This window comes from Eschrichtius robustus, chromosome 4, assembly GCF_028021215.1.
Source record: "Eschrichtius robustus isolate mEscRob2 chromosome 4, mEscRob2.pri, whole genome shotgun sequence".
Lineage (NCBI taxonomy): Eukaryota > Metazoa > Chordata > Mammalia > Artiodactyla > Eschrichtiidae > Eschrichtius > Eschrichtius robustus.
In genome coordinates, this window is record NC_090827.1 from 79887469 (window position 1) to 79900784 (window position 13316).

A 13316-nucleotide genomic window follows, 5' to 3' on the forward strand; every position below is an offset into this window, starting at 1 on the left:
CCGTTGGAAAGTCATCTGGATCTCAGAAAGGAGGTGAGGGTTAGAGGTGCGGCTCTGGAAGCCTCCAGCAGAGGAAGAATGGAAGCCACGTGCACAGAGGGGAGAGTGGGGAGGGGCCTGAGGGCTGGACAGAGGGCAATTTGACTGTTTCGGAAGTGGGCTGAGGAAGAGGGGCCAGTGAATGAAAAACAAAGCCAGAGCAGTAAGAAATAAGAGGACAGCCAGAAAGAAGGATGAAGAAAGAGGAAGCCAAAGAAGATGGTTTATTCTCTGCTTCACTCATGCATTTATGTTCTCAGCAAATCTTTATGGAGGAGGCTACGGTGTGCTGGGTGCTAGGGACCCAAGATAGTCTCGTGCACCCAAGGAATTTATAGTCTCAGATAAACATGTAAATGAATGCAAAATCGAGTACTGCCTGCTATGATAAAGGTAGGTCCAGAATTCAGAGGTGAGGCTCAAAGGAGGAAGTGGTAAGAAGCCAGGAAGATCCAGGAAAGCCTTCACCCGAGGAGCCTTGTGGGCTCCCACTCTTAAAAATTCTAATTGCTCTAGTGTGGGATCTGGGCATTAGAAAGCTTAAAAAGCTTTCTAGATGATTTGTAGGTGTAACCAAGACCACAACATTAATGGGGAGTGATATTGATTTAGTGAGTCTCATCCAGCTCCCCCTAAAAAAATTAATGAAAAAGAAAACAGAGTACATCACAATTACTAAAGATAAGAATTATTTATGAACCTTTACTTCAGTTATATAAGGGTGTATGTGTGCTATGTCGTGATGTAAAATGCATTCATTTCTATGGGTAAGTTTTAAAAACACTGTCCCAGGGCATAGGGTTTTGCCTGCATTGAGAATCACTGGTATGGGGAATGAGGAGCCCCCCAAAACGATCCCCTGTACAGCTGTATAAAAATTGGATTGGAGAGGGGCGTGGAGCAAGGCAGGAAATCAATAGGAATATGCCATGTTGCAGGTCTGGAAGTTAAACAAGTAAACTTCAAACTTATTCTAGTTGCTTCATGAAAATAGGAAAGCTAGAGGTAAGAGAATGGAGTAGAACATTCCGGAATATAACCACCAGCATTATTAACATTTTTTTTTTTAAGTGTTCTTTTGAAGCTACAAACCCCTGTGCAACAGAGGTGGGCTACTAGCCTCCTTTTGTAACCGTGACGGCTATAAAAATACTGTGAGTTGTTAGGGACAGAATTCTCTGCACAGCAAGCAACTGCTATGCCAGTGCATCTTCTCCCTGCAGCTGTAGGCATTATTGCTATAAAGTTCACTTGAGATCTGCCTTAAATATATCCTAGAAGTTGGTTTTCCCACATATATAAGAAATGATTGGAGTTTGAATAAGAACAATAGCAGCTAAAGGGGAAAGGGAGGAGATATTTGAGACCTTTAAAAGGTGGAATCCTCAGGGCTTGATGAACCCATTGGTGAGGTGTGATGGGGAGGGAGGGCGCCTGGGCTTCTGAGTTGGGCCACAGGGGAGATTGTGATGCCGTTGCCTAACCAGAGGCCACAAGTGGAGAACCCGCAAGACTAGAGGGAGGGTAACTAGTCCCGTTTGGTTCATGTTGGGTCAGAGGATGTGGACATCCATGTAGAGCTGTCTGGAAGGCAGGTGGCCGGCCACTCAGGTCAGGAGCTCTGGAGAAAAGCCCAAGCTAGAGATAAATCTGGGAGTCGCCAGCATCTGGGAAGGAGCTAAAGCCATAAAATTGGATAAGTTGTGTCAATTGCTGCAGAGAAATCAAGGAGATAAGGACTGTGGAGAAAAAAAAAAGAGATTGGATGTGACTGACCATCAGGTGGCTTTCAGTGACCATCGTGAGAGCAGTTATGGCGGAATGATGCAGGGGCAGTGGTGCTTGGTGTTGTTCCAGATTATTCCAGGTTGAGGAACAAATGGGAGTTAAAGAGCAGAGGCAATGAAGACAGATTACTCTTTTAAGAAGTTTCATAGTGTGGGGAAGGAGAGCAAGGGGACAGGGGCTTTGTTCCCATCCCTTCAGTGTCACCACTCTCTTACCCAAAGGTCCTAACCCACTGAGCCTAAGTGTTGCCTAATTGCCAAGGTCCTTCATAATGTGCCTCCCCACCACTTACACAGCCTTATTCCTCCAGCGACCCTCTCCAATCCAGCCACCATCCTGCTTTGCCATTGTACGTGTGACCTGTGCACCAGGTTGACCACCATTCCTTTGATCCCTTTCACTTCCTTTACTTCTGAGCAATCTTGACCTTATTAACATTTCTTCTCATGAGAACCTGATCATCCCAGCCTCTATCAATGGTTCTCTCACACCCACTATTCTATTCCTAACTCGAATCACCTCCACAACATGAAAAAGAGAGAAGATATTTCACCCCAAAATAATAAAATTTATCACTAAATATGTTTAATCAACTTGCCAACTTCAGTTTGAAAAGCTATTCAAATCTATCAGTTTTAGTACAAAACACAGTTATTTCCACTTTGAGAAATTTTCATCTCATATACACAAAATATGCTTCGTCTATATTAGATAAGAATTAAATTGTGCCAAAGGGTTCATCACAATATTCCTTTAAACTATGAATGCTACTACAACATTAAATGATTTGCCTGACATTTTAATTTTTTTAATACTTTTCTTTTTTTAAAAAAAACAAAACAAACCTCATTTTACATACAACAAGGATACCATCTCCAAACCTGCCAATTAGGGAATATGTAGATGAGCAAGGGAAAGAGATGATCAGTAGGTGGAGTCTAGTCCGAGGGGCGGCATTTCGCAGGTCCTTGCGGCTGGCCCTGGAAAGTCACACATGGAAAGCAAAGCCCTAATTTTTACCTTCTTTCCCTGTTCCCCACCCCCGCTGTTCAGGGTATTTATTCTTGGGGGAGTGGGCAAGGGAAGGATGGCAGAAAACAGACATGCTTCAAGTGGAATGTCCTTATACCGTCCCTCCTTCTGTAGGAGATAAGAGAATGGACTTGACAAGCAAAAGACCTAGATTCAAATCCAAGTTCCACTCTTTCTAGTGGAGTGACCTTGGGCAAGCAAGCTGCCCTCCTGGGGTTTGGTTTTCTCATCAGTAAAATGCAGAAAATAAAGCCTGATATTTCATAGTTTCTTACAAAGTTTAAAGGCAATAATACATGAAGAGTGCTTTGAAGGCTTTCAAGGGCTCTTTAAATGCTGGTTATAGGGATGAAGAGGTACAAACTACTATGTATAAAATAAATAAGCTACAAGGATATATTGTACAGCACAGGGAATATAGCCAATATTTTATAATTATAATGGAGTATAACCTCTAAAAATTGTGAATCACTATGTTGCACACCTGAAACTTATATAATATTGTACATCAATTATACCCCCCCAAAAATTTTTTTAATGAAGTACGCTACAAAGTAAAAACAAAAATTCTGGTTATAACAGGCTATAACCTCTTCTCTAGGGAAGTACAGTCCCATATGTGGGCAGTCTTTCAAGCAGCCCTATTCCAAAATCAACCATCTGTTCTACATCATGGCTGACCTTGCCGGCCACACACCACTGCCTTCACAACAAAGTTTTTAAACTGAAGTCCTGAATTTTAGATATAAGAAAAAGTAGGCTTATGTATACCCCAACGGTCTAGGAAAAGCTTCTGTTTAGACTTCTCCACGGGATTTTATTATCTTGACCCATAGTTAATATTCCTACTGGACTTTTTTCATTACTTCTTCTCCTTAAACATTAAACAACGGTGATGTTTACATTAACCAGTTTGCCCAAGATGAAAATAAGAAAAGTCAAATGAAAAAGTTGATAGCCTCTCTGTTAAAAAGAAAATAATCTTCCTTAATCACTTGTCAATTTTTTTTGTAGCCATGGACCCATCATTAGTAACTATGGCAGAAGGGGTAGCACCAATTAAATATTCCACGTGCTTTTCCACATTTCTCAGGCTCCCTTACAATTAGATGGGAGCCACATAACTAATTCTGCCCACGGGACAATGAGTGCAGGGGACGTGTATAATGTACGAGCAGTGCAAGTTCTCCGCTCCGTCTCTTACCCTGCAGAACCTTCGAGGTCCCGTAATGAGTGGTTGCTCCACCTGATGGAAGGCACCTGAATCTGAGCCAGTGAATGATGAGAGAGCTGCCATCAGGCTTTGCATGAATGGGAAATAAATCTAATTTTGTTGAGACACTAAGGTTTGACATTTATTCATTACTGGCTAGTAAAAAGATAAAGGTCCTGAAGAGAAGAAAAATGTTCTCTATAAATTTACTAATTAGAATGAATCCTCAAGAATGTAGAAGGGGAGGGGTAAAGGAGGGCAGGGAATCTGGTTGAAGACACCATAGCAACGACAACAACCTTGTGTACCAAGAAGCAGGCATACTTTGGCATAAAGGCAGCCTCTATTTCAACCACAAAGATTATTCTAAAACAAGCAGAGGAGACACCTCTTTAAGAGCTCTTTTTTATGTGCTGATATTTAATATACTGTTTTCACTTGTTAGTACAGATTTCTATAGCACAAGAGGAGAGTAATGCAAGAGGAAGCATTATCAGCCCTCCCTACTATCCCCACTTATATATCAAATAATCAGAAGTGTCCAGAGTGTAGTGTCCTGGTGTCTATTATTTTACTTAAGAAATGTAATCGTGTCCTATCTTAGGGATGGGGTTATCAGTGGTATTAAGCTCTTACCATTTCTCCATAGAGTACAGTTTAAAAAGTAATAAATCTCAGAGAATCTGACCAAAGTTAACTTCTTGGTCCACAGGACTCTGAGTCTAAACAAAAGTATCTCAGAGGGAGGCGAGTTTCAGCCCAGAGTTGATCTTCTCTGGGTACTGCTAACATTATAAGGAAGTTAATTTCTCTTCTCATCTTGACATCTCTAGGGAGTAATTAGGTAATCAGAATCCATTTCTGCATAGGTGGTTATTTGACCCTTTGAAAGAATTAACCAATAAAACCATACAGATGTTGCTTGATAAATCGGAGGCATTTGGAGCCGCACACTCTTACATAAACCTTAAAGACCATCTTCAGAGTCTTTGACCTTGTTTACTAAATGTGCCAGAGTAGTTTACAAGGAGCTGATTTATATAATCTCTTGCCTAAAGTCTTGCAAGAGACCGTTCTCCCTAGGGTTTCCAATTTTCCCATCACAGAACAGCTAGAGCAACCTTTCCTGAACACAATACAAACATGTCTCCTCCCTGCGTAATGCTTTTAGTTTCTCCCCATTGCCCTTATGATAAAGTCCAAAATCCTTAACACACTACCCAAGGCCCCCCATCCTCTGGCCCCCAACACCCCACCTCCTCGGCCTCACGTCGACTCCCTGCCTGGAAGTATTCACGGTCCCCCTAGCTGTGCTAGCTTTTTCATGCTCCCTGCTTCTTGCACATGCTGTTTCCCCTATCCTTCAACCTCTTCTCCAATTGGAAGTTCATCATTAAGATGCAGCTGACATTTCTATTCCCAGCACCTAGCACAGACACACACATCGTAAACTCTGGAAAAAAAAAACATTTTTGAATGAATAAATGTACACTGCAAGAAGTGTGCAGTGTACATTTATATAGAGTGTCTGACCCAAACCCTTTACACGTACCAGAAGCTAAGTAACCATTTGTTTTTTGGGTTTTTGTTTTGTTTTGTTTTGACCACACCACGCTGCATGTGGGATCTTAGTTCCCTGACCAGGGATCTAACCCATGCCCCCTGCATTGGAAGTGCAGAGTCTTAACCACTGGACCTGCCAGGGAAGTCCCAGTAACCATTTGTTGAATGAATTATTAAACGCTTAATAATTGGCTGAGTTCACGGTTAAACAAGAAGGAATTCTCTATAACCACAAAGGAGGAAAACCAACTCTGCGAGTTATGTGTTTACCCCAACCTGTCCCTCATCCTCCAGTGGAATCCAAGTTTTAAAGGCCAAGTAATGCAATAATTCAGCATCTCTTTAATAACTAAAAGAAAATGAGGTGGTGATGCTTGCTGTTATTTTTAGGATTTGTTTCTCACTGGGGGGGTTGAAAAATATTTCTTCTTGAAGTTTTTTAAGATAAATATAACTTTAAAAAAAAAATCAAGTGCTTCCCTGGTGGCGCAGTGGTTGAGAGTCTGCCTGCTAATGCAGGGGACACGGGTTCGAGCCCTGGTCTGGGAAGATCCCACGTGCCGTGGAGCAACTGGGCCCGTGAGCCACAACTACCGAGCCTGCGCGTCTGGAGCCTGTGCTCCGCAACAAAAGAGGCCGCGACAGTGAGAGGCCCGCGCACCGCGATGAAGAGTGGCCCCCGCTTGCCACAACTAGAGAAAGCCCTCGCACAGAAACGAAGACCCAACACAGCCAAGAATAAATAAATAAATAATTTTTTTAAAAAAAATCTAACTGTTGAAATCATCAAGATTTGTCAAAAAAAAAAAAAAAAATCAAGCAAGAAGCAGTTTTGCCTAAGGCCCAGATGATTGGTAGATGTTTTAAGATAAAAAACAAGTAAAATACAAAGGCTTTGGGGCAGAAAATTACATTTTTAAAGAACTTACTGTTTCGGCCAACATATCAAGGAAACAGGCTGTGCCTGAGATGGTGGTGATGCCCGGATGAAGGCAGAGGGGATGGGAATGGATGAAATATCAATGGATGAAAAGCTTTCCAGGCAGAGGGGAACAGTGAGTGTAAAATGCCCTGAAGCTGGAGCATGGCTGGTGTGTTCTAGAACAGCTCTGTCCAATACAGTCGCCACTGGCCATATGTGACTATTTGAATTTAATTAGACTTCAGTGAAGTTAAAAATTCAGTTCCTCAGTTTGCACTTGCCAGATTTCAAGTGCCCAATGGCCACCATATTGGACAGTGCAGATATAGGTATAGATATGGATATAGATATAGATACAGAACACGTCTGTCATCATGGAAAGTTCTGTTGGACAGCTTTGCTCTAAGGCTGCAAGTATTGCTGGAGTGGATGAGCAAGGGAGAGGGTAAGAGATGATGTCACAGAATTTAAAGGACCACAGTTGTATAGGAGCTTGATGGCCAGTGTAGGAACTCTTTTTCTGAGACAGGAAGTTTGGAGAGTTTTGCCAGAGGAGTAACTTGATCTGACTTGACATTCAGAAGAATCACTTTGGGTTATTTTTTTAATGATCCAAATAAAAGATGACCAAAGGTGGACAAGGGTGGCAGCAGCAGGGGTGGTGGAAAGTGGTCCGGTTCTGCACGAATTTACAACTGGTACCCACAGATTCTGCTGGTGAGGAGAAAGCGGAGTATGTCATGATAAAGACTATTAAGTGAGGAAAGAAGTTGGTGTTTGGGGCATGGGAGAGGCTAGGGTCAGTCTTAGACTGATTTGACTTTGAGATGACAATAGCACAACTGAAAATGTCCAACGTACAATTGGAGAAGAGAGAGCTCAGATGAGAATAGGACATGAATATAGATGTGAGATGATCAGCATAGGAGTAAGAGATGAAGCAGGAACAGAGGTAGAAGAGAAGATTTCTGAAGTCTGGCCCTTGAAGAACAGTTACAAGAGGGGAGTGGGTGAGGCAAGGAGACAAATTATTAGAGCCTTAGAAGAATAGGGGTGTCGAGAGTCAAATGTGACAGAGACGCCAAAGAGTTGAAGACAAATGATGTTGCCCAGGGAATGGCCACAAAATTTGGAAAGCCACTGATCTCTTAGAGTGCAGTCTCTACTATTCGTGTGTGTGTGTGTGTGTGTGTGTGTGTGTGTTTGTGTTTTAGGGGGCGGGGTGGGACAGGTGAAGAACCTAGATTAAAATGGTTTCAGCGAGAACCCAGGAATGGGATGCACCAGTGTCAGTGAGAAGGGAAAGTGCAATAAACTTTGGCATTTCTCAGTACTTACAGGTATTTTCAAAGCAATCATTTAATTCGGTCCAGCCACTACTAGTATCATTTGTGTTAAATGTTGTCTAGTGACAAACTGAATACACTTTTTAATATTCCGAGTTAATTTAGACCACAAGCAAGAAAAACATTTTTTTTGTAAGAGGGAGTTTTAAGAAGGGTGAATACATGTATAGGATTTGTTATTCTCAACCTTCTGAGACTAGGTAACAAGTAGCCACTTTTAAAGGTAGGTGGTGAGGGGAATCCAAGTCTTTGTGCTAGAGGTGAATTTTAGTTTTCTTGCAATCTTGGTGGAGAAGGAATAATCAGTGCTGGTTCTTTAAATGTGCACGAAGGGGGTAAACACTAGGAAGGAAGGCTAAGGAGAAAGCTGTAGCTATGCTTTGAGCTCCCCTCCTCCCGGGAGCCCTGGTTAGAGGGTGGATAGGAAAGCCCAGGGACTCATGACAGCAACCAGTTGCATTTTTCCTGGTAGAATTTCAGAAACAAGCTGATCTAGACTCAAAAATTTGAGATCTAAAAAGGAACTTTACTATCATCTAATTCTCCCATTTAGCAGGGGAGGTACTGAGACCCAGAGGTTAAATAAGTTGTCCCAAATGATTCAGCTAATTCTATGCAGAGCCAGACCTAGAAGCTAGGGGGACTGATTCCGCGTCCCTAGCTCATTCTGCCTCCCTGTTCTACTTGCTGTGTGAAAATAGGACTCCCCCTTTTAAGACAGACCAACCGAAGCAAAATTCAGCACTGGAGTTCTACTCTCTGGGTGGTGGAGATTAACTGGAGCTGGAGTAGGGGTGGGGATTAAGGAGATTTGAAGAACCCTTCTGGGTTTGATGAGAGAATATGGGCTTACAAATGCCTTGGCAACAGGCCTTCTGAAATCTGCCCTGGTGTTGAAACTGTGCCTTACTTGCCATGCTGACCAGCACACAAGTGAAACCCGCAACGTTAACAACTGCCCGTTTCACTGATTTCTGGGTACTAACTCCTGGGTGTATTTTTATAAAAATCCATTCTGATACAACCACAAGTTATCCCCAGAGTGGGAGACTTGAGGAAAGGCAAGAGGAGGGACGTAGTAAAAAAAAAAAAAAAAAAAAAAAAAAATTCGAGTCGGGGGTATGAGGATAGACTGCTGGCGGAGGGCATAGGAGGGAGAGTGGCAGGCTTGACCAGTCCCCGGCGGCTCGCAGGGCTTTCGCGTTGCTAGGGCCGCCAGCGTCCTTGGCTACCGCTGGGTAAAATGCGCGCTCCCTTCCCAGACTCCGAGTCCCGCGCTCCGCGGGCTGCGCCACCGAAGCGCCGCCTCGCGCCGCACGGAGAAAGGGGAACGCGCACTGTCCTTCCTTCCCGGCGATGCGGGTCCGACGCTGGGCCCCAGTTAGGCATCACAACCGCGGGACTTGGCAAAGCGGCCACCCGGAGACCAGTCCTAAGAAGCCCCCGCCGAGGGTCGTGCGAGGAACTAGAGGGAGGGGCGAGCCCCGGGGGTCTCCCACCCTGACTCACGTTGTACTCCCTCAGCCAGGACTCTAGCTGGTCCTGCATCGATCTTAAAGATTCGTTGGAGACCAGTTTCCTCAGGTTATCCGCCATTGCTCGCTTTTCCGCTCGGCCCCGCTCTGGGAGATGGGCTCGTAGACCGCGGGGCGGTGTGGCGGGAAAAGTGTTATCTTCCGGAGGGGCTCAGAGCGCGGCTGGTGTTTCCATCCTCCCTCTCCGGTCGGACGGGGCAGGGTTCGGGAAGCCGGGGGTGGGGGGGTGCCCTGGGCCACAGCCGCCGCACCTCATCCGCCGCCCCGCGCGGTCTCCAGGCTCCCCTGCGGCTGCCCAGAGCCCCGGCCAGAAACACCCGGGTGATTGTGAAACAAACCTTGACGTGAGCGCGCGGCTGCTAGGTACGCGCGCCGCCCAGCCCCAGCCGCGCCCTCCGCCCGCCTGCAGCCCAGGCGCCCTCCCTCCGACCCCGCGCGATGCCGCCGTTCCTCCCACTGCTGAAGCTCTTCCTCCTGCTGCTGGTGGTGCTGCTGGTGGTCGAAAGCGAGGGTGCCCAAAGCCAGTGAGGCTCCGGGTTGGGCCGGGGTCTGGAAGACGCTAAGACTACGGATGGCGGCTGCCCTACCCCCTGATGGGCTGAGACGCGCCCGCAGTGTAGGATGGGGGGCAGCTGGAGGCCTCTTGTCTAGAAAAGCAAAGGTCGTTTCTCCCTAGACGTCTTTGGTTAGGCTCTGAAGAAAGCACCTGTTTGGGTCCTTCCTTTATTCTTTCATTTCTCAAGGCTTTAATTCTTCATCTGTTAACACCTAGGGTTTGGTGGGTGCCCAGCTAAATAGATGTTAGCTCCAGGATGTTCACAAATTAATCAGGTTTAAACAAGATTTGGTCTATTTTTAGAATCATTAACACTCTAAAGCTTCATTTAATTATGAATTCTCTAATTGAGACTTTGTTCAAGTTCAGAGCCGGTTTGGCGCTATTTCAAAAGGGTGTATTAAGCCACAGTGATAGTTGGAACTACTTAAGAAATGAAACCATTTCAACCATCATTAAGCACTTTAGAACCCTTATTTTCTATGCCATCAAATGATGTGCAGATTGCAAATCATCCTTATCTATTCATTAAAACAGTGCGGGTGGAGCAGGGCCTCAGCCAGCTAGTTTAATTCAGTTCCTTTTTTTCAGGTATATGAGAATACATGAACATTGCACATGTCCACCTACCGTAAAATTCAGAATTTTTGCCCCCCCCCCCTTTTTTTTCTCTTAATTACAATGGTTTTAATGTCCTCTAATAAAAATGAAAGGCTCATTTCTGGAGCCTATGTGCTTACTATCTTCTATAGACCACAAAATAAGAACTATAAAAGTTCTCATCACAAGAAAAAAAAAAAAAACTTGTAACTATGTGTGGTGATGGATGTTAATTAGATTTATTGTGGTGATCATTTCACAGAATATACAAATACTGAATCATTGTACATAATGTATTATTTTGATTATATCTCTACAAAAAGAGAAAAACTAAGGAATATAAAAAGAACACACATTTTATCATGGTGCAATAACAATTACTAAATTACAAAAAAACACTATTCATTAGAGACTTTCTTCCTTTAAAAAATTGTAAAGAAGGAGGAAGGGAATGGGGAAGAATCTCATAGATTTCTTAATTTAGGGCCAATAACTGCACATTTTAATAGGCAATTGGAATCTTTGAACAGTTGGATTTACTTATTAATAAAAACCAAGTTGGAATATTTGCTTATATCAGATTGTGTTAAATCCTCTTCCTTGCTATGGGCACTTTAATTAACTGCTAATCCTTGTTTATAGCATCTTACAATAGTTCTTACTTCACAGGAATATTAGAGACTAAATAAGATCATTCATGTGAAGTATACTTAGCACAGTGCTTGGCATATATTATAGCAAGTGCTTCCTAAATGCTATGATCACTCTTAAGACGAATGTAGATCACGGTATTATATTAAACAGAGAAAACTAGGTTGGAAACAATGTAAATCAATGATAGGGTAATGATTGAGCAAATCATTCAATGAAATTTTCACACTAGAAATCTTGTTATTGAAGAATATCTAGTATCTAGGAATCCTCACTACATAATGTTAAGTGAAAAAAGCCAGACACTAAATTATATATATTGTGTTACATTATACAACATGAAACAAAGGCATGATTATGGATGATTTTAATTTGTTCCTTTATACTTTTCTGATTTTCCAAATTTCTACCATGAACACAAACTGCTTTTATGAAAACTTACTCAGAAACAAAGTTACCCAAAAACTTTACCACCTTCAGAAAAATGTTAGTCAAAATATCAATATTTAAGCCAACTCAAAACAGAATATGCTTTGACCAAATGTTCATATTACTAATTTAATAGACTTATAGAGTCTTAGGATAAAATGGGTCTTTGAAATCACTTTACAATATGCTACCTGATGTTATTTATCTCTACAATACTGGAGTCCCACAGCTAGATTCAAGACCCTTCAGGCCTCCAGGCATTTCATGCACTTCTTGGTTTCTGTAGAATCTTGGAGTATGGTTGCCCATAGCAGGAACTTGATGCTTACTAACAACGAGCATAGTTCTTAAGGACTCAAAACAAAGGAAATGCATACTTATTATTTATCCCCCCAAAACTTCCAAAAGAGGATCTGAGATGGCTTACAGTAAAAGGCTTGTAGAAAATATCATTGTTAGATTTAGAAATTTTTTTAATGGAAAAAATATGCCCCCAATTTAAGCTTATGTACTAAGATTGAGCCTTATTTTACATTTATTTCTGGGCTTTGTAGTAGTCAAGGCAAAAAGGAAAATGGGTGGTATGATTAGTACTATTTGATTTTAAAAGTATACATACTAATTTTTTGAATGAAAACACATTTTTCTGGTACCAGTTCTAAAATATGTTTATTCTTTTCCAAAGAGTATAGAACAACATAGATGAAGCTGTCCTTAATAACCCCCACTTTTTTTTAGAAAATATAGAAACAATCTTAATTTGATTGTTTCTTGCAGTCACCTTTGATCAATGCCAAGGTGGTAACACTAGAACACATGCCATCAAAGAGAGGGCCAAGCGATTGACACCCCATTTCTTAGCTCTCTGGTGATGTTACTTGATACAAGCTTAGAATTTCCATACGTGTAAGAATAAGTGGATATCCTCATAAGTGCCCTTAATGATGATCCCCTCCTCAGAGCTTTTTATGGGTGTAGGATGGTAATCAATTTAAGAGAGGGGTAGAGTCTGGAATGCAAACAGTCGATGTTGCTAATTAAAGAAGAATCCATATGCTTCAAACTACAAGTATGCACTCAACAAGTTTGAGATTCTGCTTTAAAAGTCTATTTTATGTGTATATATGAAAGAAAATATCAGTTAAGTAAAGGTACTATTTGGAGAATCTTTTGATGCTCTAAATTTTGTTCCAATTCGATTATTTTAGTATATTATCAAGTAGGCAATTATTTGGGAAGAAAAGATAAAAATCAATCTTTCTTTTTGGTACACTATCAGGTATCATGGAGAAGTTGAAAGAACAATCAACTTGGAACATGGATACTCTTGCTTTATCTCACACTCTGCCAGTTAGTGGCTTCTCACGACTTTACATAAGTCTTTAATCATTCTGAGCCTCATGTTTTTTCCATTCTCTATAATGAAAAACATGGGCTAGATGAGCTCTAAGGTCTCTTACAGTTCTCACATTCTTTAATGCTATTTTTCCTTTTTTTTTTTTTTTTTTTTTAACATATTGGTTATGGTTTGGATTGAGCAAATCTTGCCCTTTGTTTCAGTTTTTGGTTCACAGTTCAGCTGAGGTCAAGCCTTGATTCTGAGAGCATTAGCCAATCAGCAAAAGTTGAGCCTCTTCCTTGC

The 13316-nt window shown here is 42.2% G+C and overlaps 1 protein-coding gene across 1 annotated transcript in view; it reads right to left on the reverse strand.

Annotated features, from left to right (window-relative positions):
- SPATA18 (spermatogenesis associated 18) overlaps positions 1 to 9499 on the reverse strand; it is a 34433-nt gene extending 24934 nt beyond the window's left edge. The window contains exon 1 of the mRNA XM_068542216.1: positions 9413 to 9499. Within this exon, the coding sequence (XP_068398317.1) occupies positions 9413 to 9499 (87 nt within the window). The remainder of the gene's footprint in view (positions 1 to 9412) is intronic.
- Between the last annotated feature and the right edge of the window lie 3817 nt (positions 9500 to 13316).